This window comes from Dysidea avara, chromosome 13 (assembly GCF_963678975.1).
Source record: "Dysidea avara chromosome 13, odDysAvar1.4, whole genome shotgun sequence".
NCBI lineage: Eukaryota > Metazoa > Porifera > Demospongiae > Dictyoceratida > Dysideidae > Dysidea > Dysidea avara.
In genome coordinates, this window is record NC_089284.1 from 16283456 (window position 1) to 16297455 (window position 14000).

Here is a 14000-nt window from a genome sequence, read left to right on the forward strand (position 1 = left end):
ATTTCTAACTGATCTCTTGAATTCTGTTCAGGGTGACTACTCTATTAGGATGACCGCTCTATTAGGGTGACTGCTCTATTAGAGTATCTCGATCTCGCACTTGCTACACCAAGTTGGATTTCGTGTTATAACTCCGTGGCTTTAAGTCTGATTCTTCTACACCATTGAAGAGCCTTTCTAAGATGAGTACTCCATCTGTACAGCAAATTTCAAAGCATTACCCCAAGCGGTTTATCTGGTAGGCGTGGCAAGTAGTCGTTTTTTATTAGCTAATCTCGGTTGCGTATTTGTTACACACTGTTGGTTTTTTCATTGTATCTTCCTGGTTTTTAGCTCGATTTCTTTCAAGCCACAAAAGGTTTGAGGTTCAATAGTTAAACTATTCACCCACCGATTTTCAGCTTCTTCCCATACGTGGTTTACCCTGTAGGCGTAACAACATATTGGTGTTATTTTTCGTGAATAATCGCTCATAACTCTTTGCCTGATTATGGTATTCCAGCCAAAGTTGGTACCGAGATGCGCCTTTATACCCCCCTTCTGTGTGCCAAATTTCAAGGCAATCGGATAAGGCGTTCGCATTTTATAGCAGTTTTTGTAAGTGTGCGACAAGAGGAAGAAAAATAAGAAGAAAAAAAACGAAGAAACTAAGCCAATTTTTGAAGTTGCATATCTCGGGAACGCCTGAAGCGATTTTGTTCAAATTTGGAATGTGGAGTACTGAAGTTGGAGGGAGTGTCCACAGCAAAACGCGTCTTGTTTCATCAAGGCAGCACAGAGCTACGGAGGTGCAAAAATTGCATTTTCTTTCTTCCTGTCAATATACTCACGGGTGTTGCGCGCCGGCCTCTTGGGCCGCACAACACACTACTGTGTGTCTTGATATAAATAAGTACTTGAGCCACTAAATGAACGTCACTAAAATCAACTTAATGATGGTTTATAGGCTGTGATTTACACTGGTATATATATGTAGTTACTAGTATCTAATAAAAAACAGCCAAGCTGTAAAAAAGTGTGCGGCCCTCAAAAAGGCTATGGTGAAAAAAGATGTGAAATCCAAGGTGGCGGCCAAGAAATGGCTGTGATGGTATGTTAATGGTAAAAATTTTAATAATGACAATTCAGCTGAATTTTGTGAAGTGGCACAAAATTCTCCTGAATTGTCGTTATTAAAATTTTTACCATTAACCTACCATCACAGCCATTTCTTGGCCGCCACCTAGGATTTCACATCTTTTTTCACCATAGCCTTTTTGAGGGCCACACACTTTTTTACAGCTTGGCTGTTTTTTATTAGATTTCATTTCTTTTTGTATTTGTATACCCCAAAGCCGGCCTATGGCCGGCTTTGGGACTTTTCTAACTTATCTTTTTTCTTTACTACAGGAAGAAGAAAAGATGAAGTAGATGTACTTCAAATATTTTACCAGTAAATGTACAAATTATATATATATATATAATACATAATATTATATTGATTACAGAAATCTCCATGGTGGTTCTTTGTAACTGAACACTCTACAAGGTGACTTCTTCTAGATGCTCTCTCTACAGGGTGAATTGTTTGTAACTGAATGATCTACAAGGTAACTTCTTCTAGCTGATCTCTCTACAGGGTGATTTGTTTGTAGCTGAATTCTGTACAGGTGATTTGTTTGCAGCTGAGCTCTTTACAGAATGGTTTCTTTGTAGCTGAACTCTCTACAAGGTAACTTCTTCTAACTGATCTTTCTACAGGGCAATTTGTTTGTAGCTAAATTTTCTACAGGGTGATTTCTTTGCAGCTGAATTCTCTACATGGTGGTTTCTTTGTAGCTGAACTCTCTACAAGGTAACTTCTTCTAACTGATCTTTCTACAGGGTGATTTGTTTGTAGCTGAACTATCTACAAGGTAATTTCTTCTAGTTGATCTCTCTACAGGGTGATTTGTTTGTAGCTGAATTCTGTACAGGTGATTTGTTTGCAGCTGAGCTCTTTACAGAATGGTTTCTCTGTAGCTGAGCCATCTACAGGGTAACTTTTCTAGCTAATGTCTCTACAAGGTCACTAGTTTGTAGCTGAACTCTCTACACGGTGGTTTCTTTGTAACTGAACTTTCTACAAGGTAACTTCTTCTAGCTGATCTTTCTACAGGGTGATTTGTTTGTAGCTGAACTCTTTACAAGGTAACTTCTTCTAGCTGATCTCTCTACCGGTTGATTTATTTGTTGCTGAACTATCTACAAGATAACTTCTTCTAGCTGATCTCTCTACAGGGTGGTTTGTTTGTAGCTGAATTCTGTATAGGTGATTTGTTTGCAGCTGAGCTCTTTGCAGAATGGTTTCTTTGTAGCTGAACTCTCTACAAGGTATCTTCTTCTAGGTTATGTCTCTACAAGGTCACTAGTTTGTAGCTGAGCTCTCTTCAAGGTGACTTCTTCTAGCTGATCTTTCTACAGGGTGATTTGTTTGAAGGCGAACTCTCTACAAGGAAACTTCTTCTAGCTGATCTCTCTACAGGGTTACTTGTTTGTAGCTGATCTCTATACAGGTTACTTGTTTCTAGCTGATCTCTTAAATTCTCTTCAGGGTGACTGCTCTATTAGAGTATCTCGATCTCGCATTTGCTGCACCAAGTTGGATTTGGTGTTATAACTCCGTGGCTTTAAGTCTGATTCTTCTACACCATTGATGAGCCTTTCTAAGATGATTACTCCATCTGTGGAACGATTTTCAAAGCATTACCCCAAGCGGTTTATCTGGTAGGCGTGGCAAGCAGTTGTTTTTTTATTAGCTAATCTCGATTGCGTAATTGTTACATACTGTTGGTTTTTTTGTTGTATCTTCCTGGTTTTTAGCTCTATTTTTTTCAAACCACAAAAGGTTTGAGGTTCAATAGTTAACCTATTCACCCACCGATTTTCAGCTTCTTCCCGTACGCGGTTTACCCGTAGGTGTGACAACATATTGGTGTTATTTTTCGTGAATAATCGCTCATAACTCTTTGCCTGTTTATCGTATTCCATCCAAAGTTGGTACCGAGATGCGCCTTTATACCCCCATTCTCTGTGCCAAATTTCAAGGCAATCGGATAATGCGTTCGAATTTTATAGCAGTTTTTGTAAGTGTGTGACAAGAGGAAGAAAAATAAGAAGAAAAAACGAAGAAACTAAGCCAATTTTTGAAGTCGCATATCTCGGGAACGCGTGAAGCGATTTCGCTCAAATTTGGAATGTGGAGTACTGAAGTTGGAGGAAGTGTCCACAGCAAAACGCGTCTTGTTTCGTCAAGGAAGCACAGAGCTACAGAGGTTCGAAAATTGCATTTTCTTTCTTCCTGTCAATATACTCACGGGTGTTGCGCGCCGGCTTCTTGGGCCGCACAACACATATTAAAAATGAAATAGGTATCCAAGTGATAAAAAGTAAAACAAGTGAAGAATGATGGTATTGCAGCATAGCTTGGTGGGAAAATCCCTACATTGGCATGTTATATCAATTATTTTGTTGAATGCTAAAGTAGAGAAGCTATGCTGTAATGCCATCATTCAATTCTTGTTTCACTACTTTTTACTGCTTGGTTCCCTACTTCATATTTTTAAATTAATAATGTTTAAAATATACTAGTTTGTTGGTTTTTTGTTTTTTTACAGCTATACACATGTGACTTTCTATTAGGGTGACTGTTGTATTAGCATATCTCAAGCAGCCTCGAGCCTACCAGACTGAGGCATGGTCACTATTCCTTATTTTCACTGTGCTATTATTACCACACACAAACAGCCAAACTGTGAAAAAATGGTGCGGCCTTAAAAAGCCTGAGTGAAAAAAGTTGTGAAATCAAAGGTGGCGGCCAAGAAATGGCTGCAATGATGTCATTGCTAAAAAAATTTAATAATGGCTGCAGCCATTTCTTGGCCACCACCTTTGATTTCACAACTTTTTTCACTCAGGCTTTTTAAGGCCGCACCATTTTTTTACAGTTTGGCTGTTTTTGTGTGGATTTCACTTCTTTTTGTACTTTATAAGGCCCCAAAACCAGCCTATGGCTGACTTTGAGGTTTGTTTTTACTCACATTTCTTCTTTTCTATGTAGATACAATGATGATTATTGAAGACAGACTTATAAATGTATTTCATTGCATGATTTAATTCAATATTTGATAATATCATTGTAATACTCTAATATAGTGCACATTTTTTGAGGACTTCTAATAGAACATACATAGAATGTTCTAGAACAATCTAGTACTTCTATTGGTAGATCTATGAAATTACAAATGTTTGATTGATTACAAGCAGATTTCAACTATATAGAAATTTCATTTATAAAGCAGAAATTAAGTGAGGTGATCAGCCAAGGTAGCAGTGGTTCAGTGGTTAAGGATGCAGGTGTTAGATATGGAGGTCCCTGGTTCGAACTGTGGTAAGTTTTTTCAACATTTTTGCACACCTTTTTACCCCGTGGTGACTGCTCTATTAGAGTATCTTGATCTCGTGATTTTACACTTGCTTTGTTTTTGCTTTATAACTTTGTCGCTGTAACTCTACTGCTATTCAGACTATCAAAAAGCACTGCTATGATGATCAGCCTATCTACACACCAATTTTCAAGTTATTTCTATACTTGGTTTACCCTGTAGCTGTGACAGAAGTTTGATCTTTTTTAACATGAATAAGTGCTCATAACTTCTTGAATATTACTCAGATTCACAACAAACTTGGTACGTGAATCCACCATTACACACTCTTCATTTGTGCCAAAGATTGAGGCAATCGAGTTATAAGTTTGCATTTAATAGCAATTTTTGCAAGGAGTGCGAAAAGAAATCGAAACCCCTGTAGCCCCCATACGGCATAAAAAAAAGAAAAAAACAAAGAAATTAAAATGAAATTTTGAACGCCCATATCTTGCAAGTGGCTGTTATGAATTTAATCAAATTTGCTGTGTGGCGTACCCTACTTGGGGGACAGCTATGATGCAAAAATGGCGTGTTTTGGAGAAGGGGCCATGGAGCTATGCACGCATGAAAAAGCTGTTTTCTTTCTTCCTGTAAATATACTCACTAGATATGGCTTCGTTGCGTAAAGAAGATGATGACCAACTTGACTGCAGATAAAAGGAAAGGCGCACACTCATTGAAACCCTGAAAGGCACATCCCACTGGTGGGTTTGTTATTGTAGCATAAAATGGTGGCCGTACGATGTTTTGTTTGGCCTCCAGCCTTGAGTCCATGGTCAGGCTGGCAGGCAGGCTAGCAGGAAGGTAGACAAAATTCAAGCTTGGATGATTTAAAAAAAAATAATCTATATCCATAAGTATTTTCTTGTTTTTAATGCTGTATTTGATGTTTCATGGACTAATATTATTCCGTAAAAATGTAAGATATTTCTAGGATGATTTTTAAAGGCAGCATTTTAGGTGGCACATGTCAGTTTATGGGAAATCACTCATTCTTGCCATCAGCCATCAGAATCTGGAACTCCCTCCCCACCAAAGTTGTTAATGTTGTAAATGTAAATGATTTTCAAGCTAAACTATATATGCACACACACTCATAACTGAGGTATTTGCGCATTAAAACAATAAATAAATAAATAAATCTCTACTTAATCTGTGCTTTCATACTGTTTGATATACCAGTACACCCAGGCAATATCTTAGTTATCACCTTTGTACTGGGATATATAACTATATGGGTAAACCTTTGTCAAATTTGTACTAGTAATAGCATGGGTAGCAGTGAAATTTGGGATAAACACCACAAGTGTTGGATTGGAAATTTACCATTTCCAATACAACAAGAGTGGTATTTATCCCAAATTTCACTGCTACTCATGCTATTCCCAGTTAATACCATACTCGCTGCGCATGCTGTACATAGTGTTGTCATGTACGCAATTTGTCACTATGTACTAAACACGCGTCAACACTAATTGGCGCTACATTGTTAACATAAATTCTAGCGAATGAAATTGCGATTACAACTTTCACTGCTACCAGTGAAATACGGGATAAATTTCACTGCCACTATTGAGATTTTTGTATGGGCAGTGAAACAGGTATGGTATTAACCACAAAAATCAAATTATTCATATATCAATTTTTCAATACATTTTGTACACAAAACATGTTTTATTAAAGTATAGTAAGCAATCATCTATCAACTGTCATCTAATATCAACTAGACAATTTCCAAGAAAATAATTGTCTTTTCTGTAAACATTTACACATGTAATGAACAAGCTAGTTGATGTTCAAGAGGAGTAGTGGCAACAAAAAGTTTGTAGTTTTGTTCTTGATAAAGTTGATATTTTGTGTGTTGGAAACCGGTTGCTAAGGTGTCGTGTATATTAATCACACGAATAATATGAATCTTGGTGGGTGTGGTCTTTATTACATGCTGAATTGCATCATCCATGACAGAATGAGGCAGAGTTATCTGGTAGCCGGATATTAAAACATAGTTGATAATTAGTATTTGTACAATGTCAGTCAAGCGCGCAGCGTGTTTAAACAAACCAGTCTAAGAAAATTGTGCCATTGCCATTGGATAGCCCAAGAACCACTAAAGAAGATGGTGAAGTTTGTAGGACATTCCTGCAGAAGCTATGACTAAAGGGACCAAATTTGGTCGTTAATCAGTTGCTTACTATTATATACAACATTTTGTAACACCTTACACATTAGAGTTTTCCACTTAACATGGGCATACTTTTCATCATCTAACCTTCAGCTTTCTGCAAGAACATTTGCAAGATCTTGTAAGAAAATAATCTTTTCTTTTAGAATCTTACAAGAATCCTGCTGTGGTCCAGGATCTTACAAGAATCTTGCAAGGCTTTTATCATGCAAGAAATCCAGTCAAGAACTTGCAGGATCTTTTTGCTGGGCATGCATGTACAAAACTTTGACTAGTAGAATTTGTGTTCCTTATTACCGTATTGCCATGAATTATGGCCTGGGCATTTATTTCTTTAAAGTTCCTATAGCTCGTCCAAAAGTAGCACTAAATCTGAGGTTAATCGCTATAAAAAGGTTTCTGTTGACACAACAAAGGTTCCAGTTGATATTAAATGATGTCTATTAAAGCTACGATTGCTACAAATTGGCATTCTTGGTGGTCACGTTGTTATCAACCCCAGCGACTAAGGTGTTTATACGAGACCAGCCATAATTTGAGGCAATACGGTATATAATTCATTACTACAGCCTCAGTCCACTAAAACCCAGTAGTATGACAATAGCACTAGAAAAGCAGCACTCTGGGAAGTTGGTATTTGACATGTGCATAAACTTATTAATAGAAATGCTTGACTCACCAAAGCATGGCAAATTTTGGCATAATTGATTAAATTTCACACCAACTTGCTGCTCTTAGAATGCTCTTAATAATGCTACCATGAAAATAGAGATTTCCCCATTGGAATTGTTGCAATAATCAAGTTGTGTGCAACTGTCAATATGAAATTGTGGGAGTTATTTCCAATCACCAGACTTTAAAACAAACACTTTGGTGATTTGTGATAAAAGCAAGGGCAGAGAAATAAGGGATAGAGGGGGAAACCCCTTTCCCCCCAACTTTTACAAGTGAGAGGCAATGCCCCCTCACTTTTTCCAATGCCCAGTTGCTAAAGTATTAAAGCAAGTGTTGTAGTCATTAACCAACTTACTTTGCTTTGATTTACTAGAATTTTGTTCTAAAGGTTATGCAAGAATGGAATACTGGATGAATCAGTGCTGGGAGTGCATGAGATCACAATACTCTGATAGAGCAGTCACCTAACTACTCTAATAGAAAATTCAGTGGAATCAGTTCTGCTATACAATTAATTCAATCTGTCTCCATTAACACATCATAGTAATCAAGAACATGAGTCTGTCTAAAATTCCTTCCTGTACTGCTGTATCTACAGTAGTTATCTTAATGACAGTCACTGTTATAATATTGTAGGAGTATCCTATTTGAGTACACATGTATCACTGAAAATACTCTCAGATTCAATCTCAAAACATGCAAATTTTCCTGTGGGGGACATGCCCCAGACCTTCCTAGTATTGGCATGCCTTGCATGCTGGTGTCCTTCACACAGTTAATGATTTTAAAACACTTTGTAACTTAGAGCCACCCTACATGACTCCTCCCTCCACTTTTGAGTACTGTTCTCCTCACCTGGATAAAAGTGCATTGAATACACGGCTTCATTTGACTAAATGTGTACAGTAGTTTTGATATGTTTTTGTAGCAAAAAGTCATGGAGTTATAAGTGCTGAAACCAGATATATGTAAAAAGTACTTGATCAAGACCATTAACCAACTTTTTTAGCAGCTACCTAGAAAAGATGCATTCTGAGCCATGTGGGGACTGTTTAACCAGCTACTGTGCCTAGTTAATGATAAAAATTGAACCTCTATCCCACATTGCCATTTTGAGTATTGGTGGATTAGAAACTAATAATTAAGTTTATGTGACCTTATTACAATGCTTTGCATATTGTGTTATATGTACTTATTGGCTTTTGTGAAGGTTTTCAGCAGATCAGTGATGAGACTTCATCATCACAGCCTAGAAGTTTATCAGAAAGTCAAGAATCACCAACTGGTAAAGTTTCTCTGTGTTGTTGTTGTAGACATACAATAGATGGATAGGTCATTTATATTACCATTAGGGAAGGGGAAATTTTGGTGAATTTACAAATCACTACAAATTTACCACCAAAGTTTAACCTCCTGTCAGTTAACTCACAGAACTCAAGATCATCATTTTTTATAGCTAAATGTTGCGATTGAATTTGCCAAAGTTTACATAATGCCAAATGCAGTTTTGCCAAATGTTTATTTACTCCACCAAAAGTTTCCCTCAGTATGGTACACTAAAAGTCTAGTCAGCAATTTCCTTGCCATGTTAGTTAATACCTACGACACAGTACTCTGCAGTGTATTGAAAGTCAATACCATTTTTACCCTGTCAAATTATTTTTTTTTATTTTCCTAGAGTTAAATTTAGTTGTGAGTCTTGTGCCAATTATGCTGCGCATGCCAAAAATACAGCAAAGCATGAACACATTATACAATATTACTGCATTTCATATCAAGCAATGTTATTAATTATTTCTTGGCTGAATATTGGTTAGTAACCAGTGCACTGTGTCACACTATATACATTCTTCTGCTTGTGTTATTTGTTTAGCTCTTGTGAGATCAAAGTATGATGCCATCCTTCAGTCCATGCCTATTGATTATGAAAGGACGCTACAAGTTTTACAAGACAGCCTGACAGATGAACAAATTTGCGCTATCCTTAACACTTCTGGTTATAGCTCTGCAAACAAAAAGATATTAGATTGTATGATAGAGAGGATGAGTCATACAGGAGATTTACTGCATTTGTGTGATCAACTAGAACAGATTATGACTGCATCATCTGACTCAACTACAGTAGCCACTGTAATCAGTCAGCTTAAAGCAAGTAAGCATAGTAACTTAATTATAAACATTGATATTTCTCATGTTATTATTATTATCAATTTTGTCAAAAGACCGGGGACAAGCCTGTAGGCACACTTCCCACACGTACACACCAGAAATTACAAAAACAATGACATAAGTAAATACACCTGAAAAACAAAATAACTACTACAAGAACAAAAATAAATACCAACAAAACAAGAACATTAAGTATCGAGAAGATTCAAAAAAGAAAACAACGGAGGGCTAAACGGAACAAGGGTTAATGTCTTAAAGACTCCTGGAGCAAGATCTACTATATAAAGCTGAAAAGTCTGTCTGTATTCCAGCTAACTCCCAAACCATACCACTGATCAACACCAAGCTTTCTGCATGTTAATTGCCATCCAGCTAGCACCAAGTAGTTTATTAAATGAAATTCCTAACACATCCCATTTGCTGTCCACACCCACAAAGCTGCCATTATTGCAAGTTAGTAAAGGGGTTTTTGAGAACAGATACTTCACACTAAGTGGGATTCCCACTGTAGTGTTGATCTACAGTAGAAAGCCACCCATTCATGGGAGTTACATGGCCATTTCTTCATCTAGGGTGTTATTACAAAATAGAACACTTTTTCTGAAATATGCCACTCTCACATTTCATCAGAAATTTACTTCAGACTCTACAAACCTACTCTAGTTAATTTTGTGGTGGATTTCATACCTATAACTAAGGAACTATAACCTTTCAATTCAGTGAATTTTGTGATGAAGGAAAAATGTAAGATTAAAATAGTAAATTTACAGAATCACAAATACATGATGTCATGTTGCTATGCCAAATAGTAGTGCTAGATGCCAGTGAGATATTGAGCTATTCTAAACATTGCGCAGTGAAAGAGAGTGACATTCCTAGCATCTAGAATGGAAAGAAAATAGGAAGAGCAACAGTGACACTTCTCCTAGTACAACCACCATTTACTCCAAACCAGGCCAAACAGCACAAGCTCACGAAGGAAGACCAGAGTGAGTGAGCAAGGAAAGTAGTCCCAAGGGAGAGATCTGTAGGAAACGGACAGAGTATAGTGTAGTAAAGGCATATTTGTGACCCAGTCTAGGAAAATTGGTCTTACTGCCTATCTATTAAAAGTATCAAGAAATGCTGATTTTAAGTATTCAATGTGTTGTAACTCGCCAATGGATGAAGCTACGTGTACCAAATTTTTAATGTTTACACCAATTCCTTACCTTTCAGAGTACCCACTGTACAAGTAGCCAACAACTGAGTTTCCCACCATTTTAGATAATTTTTAAACTGAAGTTGACAGTAGCAGGCAAGTTCCAAATGGGGTGGGAGGCGGGGGCTGGAGGAGGGCAAGGGGTTGTTTAAAAAAAAATTAAGAGGAAGGTATAGGAATAAATTAGGCCAAGTTATGGGTCATTCAGATGGTTAAAATAAAAGGACATTTACAGCACAGGTCTTTAATCAACACCACAAAGCTGTACAGCCATCCCCAGACTGGCCAGAGTTCCATTAGGCCCCAGACCATTTGTCAGGTTGCCACTGTGCTTAGTAAAAGTAGACCACTCAAGTCTAGCTGATCTTGATAATGAAATCTGATAGTTTATTCATGTGGCTTTGTTTCATTAGTGAAAAATCAAATCTGCTGTATGGGCAATAAGACTGGTTTTCTCAGACCTACCTTTCTACTTAGCCACAGATCTACGTAATAAGAAGTTTTTCAAGGATGGTGGAAGATAGTGAATGCTTTCTCAGATAGGTTTACGTGTAGTTTATATGTTGTGTTTTTTTACAAGACTCCAATACAATCCTTGGATTTGACAGAACTTGACAAGAACTACATTTTGGGCATAGTGTTGGGCCTGTTGACAGTAGTTTTCCTTGCGTTTTAATGAAGATTGTGTACAAAAGTAAAAGGTAAACAAGTACATAGCTATATGTGCTCACACAGGAAGCTTTTTATGTGAGACTTTCAAACTCATTTGTATGAATTAACGATTGATAAGTGGATGTCACTCCATGTAACCCTATACAGACAGCATCACATGTTACTTACCATCAGAACCCTTCACCATCTGGGCAATTCTCATTTTCTTGTTCCTATTCTTTTGGCTAGCACTTCTTGATAAGAGATCCTCCTCCATTTACATATCATTTTTGTCACTAAGCATTCATATTAAACTTTTCTAGAGACACAATAATTGTATTGGTTGCTTTAAACTACAAGGTGCCATTGGTGTGGCCACAAATGGAGCACATGCATACTATAGAGTTAAAGTTTTGATTAGTTTGTGCATTAACTTTTTAGTATTTCAAATGCAATATAGTTTAGTTTTTAACTATAATTAGACTACAACAAGTTTGATACTGAAATTTGATTGGCTGAAAACGTGGTCTCTAAATCTCGTAGAGCCACGGTCATGTCCAATAGAGACCACACTCTGAGGCGATACGAAACACGATAATTACGTGCCTGTAACAATGGTAACGCATGGGCATTTAAATAGTTAGTAATAGCCGTACTGAATTAGAGGGAGGTGTAATGGCTTGTTTGTACTAATCAACACTACATTACTTGCTTACAAGCAGCTGTCGAGGCACAACAACAGCAACAATGAGTTGTAGTCCAGTCGCTGAGTCCAGTACTTCGATACATAGCACGCGCCTGTAACATTGGCAACGCATGGGCATTTAAACAGGTAGCAACAGCCACACTGAGGTCCTGCCATGTAGGAGGTATAGAGGGCTTGTTTCTAGCAATTAGCCATACATTTCTCATTTACAAGCAGCTGTCAACTCAAGGAACAATAACGAGTTGTAGTCTAAATAAGTTAGATGTCAAGAACCACTGGGTTCTACGGGATTTAGAAAACCCTCAGGCCCTTAGTAGCACCCTCGCGCAGCCCGGGGCCTTCAAGTTTTCTAAATCCCATAGAACCTTGGTTCTTGACGTCTAACTATTATTTAGTAAACTAACAAGTTGATGTTGTGCTACTTCTAAAAACCAGGCGCCCATGCAATTAAAACTATCCTATTCTAACTAAATAGGTAGTTAATCAACCATGTATATAATTTAGTCTATATTCATGTTATAGTCATTATTATTAATTATTAGAATTTGTAAATACTGTAATTTAGTGTGTTTCATAATTCATTGATTATTTTGTAATTATGTTGCTAGGGTTGGCAATGAAAAAATCAACCTCTATAGTTTCTCCTCCAACTCTGGGTGATCATCAATCCTACCCAAGTCTACATCAAAACCGTAGGGTAATAATACGGTAATTCCCCTTGCTGTGTCTGTAGCGTACATTTTAATTTTTCGCGATTTTTCAGGTTTTTAAATAAAAATGGCAGCAGCATCAGTGAAGCTGTTTAGAGCACTTCAATATTCCATGAATAGTGCATTACGTGGTGGTCACTATACTATAGAAAACAGATGCGTAAAACAGATGCTGCAAGTTTGAAACAGATGCAGATGCTGCAAGTTTGCTGCAAGTTCTGTTCTTGGTGAAACAGATGCTGCAAGTTTCTAAATCGTAGTGTGAGCGAGGGCATCAGTTTGCGTTGGCACATAAACACTGTAAATCTCCACTTAATAAGGCCCAAAAAGGTGCCTGGGAGTTAGTAAACCAACCTTGGACTTCGTTAAGTGAGTTTCAGTAGATTTATTTTTCATTACAGACCCGTCAAGCGTCATTTTAGCAAAAAAATTGAAGTACAGCGAATCACCTTTTATAGAGCACCTCACCCAATAACCGAAAATAGCAATGGACAACATTCTAGATGTTCCTGCCCATTTTTATGAAAATGTGCCAAAATCTGTCAAAATTTATGACACGGTTATATCCCAAATGGAAAGTATTTGGTTGCTACCAAACCCACCATTTAAAACTAGACCATTGGTAGGCTCCATCCCCTGAGTTACAAGTTCATCCAAAGAGGGTCGATTTTTTCATTGCTAACCCTAATGTTGCTATGCACTGCTAAGGAAGCGTAACTATAACAAACCACTTTAAAGTGCAAATTATGCACAGAAGTATCTTCTCATTGTGCTTTCTCATACGAATTGTACAGAGAAAGCCTCGAGGTTACCCTTCATTTTTGTTCATGTAAGTACAGGTAACGCCCCCCTTTCAACTCAAAGGATACGCTACCTCTGGTAGCCTAAGAGGCCTTCAATATTGTTTTAAAGTTGTTAAACGTCTATAAAACTGCATGAAAGGGAAAACCGTTCCAAAAGTATTATGAAGAGTCACCGTACCCGTATTTCAGACCACCGAGAAGAAACCACCTCAGTGCAAAGTGTATGTGTGTGGAAGTTTAATACAGACTTTCAATTCTTACATCCTAGCTGCTTTTAACCATTTCTAACATTTTTGCTCACATGGGTGCGTACAGACAAACAAACACATGTTTTTATGAAAACAATTTCAGTAAACCAGACACATGACTAGTTTAAAAATGCTTTTCAGTTATAATAACACAACACTAGTAGAGTGTTGTATGGTCCATGAAGCCAGTGTGTCAGACAAGTTTGTAAT

The 14000-nt window shown here is 37.4% G+C and overlaps 1 protein-coding gene across 3 annotated transcripts in view; it reads left to right on the top strand.

Moving 5' to 3' along the window:
* LOC136242105 (uncharacterized) overlaps window positions 1-14000 on the top strand; it is a 52696-nt gene that overhangs the window by 26952 nt on the left and 11744 nt on the right. For all 3 annotated transcript variants that reach the window (XM_066033493.1, XM_066033494.1, XM_066033496.1), the window contains 2 exons: window positions 8513-8587; window positions 9176-9454. In XM_066033493.1, coding sequence (XP_065889565.1) covers window positions 8513-8587; window positions 9176-9454 — 354 coding nt within the window. The remainder of the gene's footprint in view (window positions 1-8512; window positions 8588-9175; window positions 9455-14000) is intronic.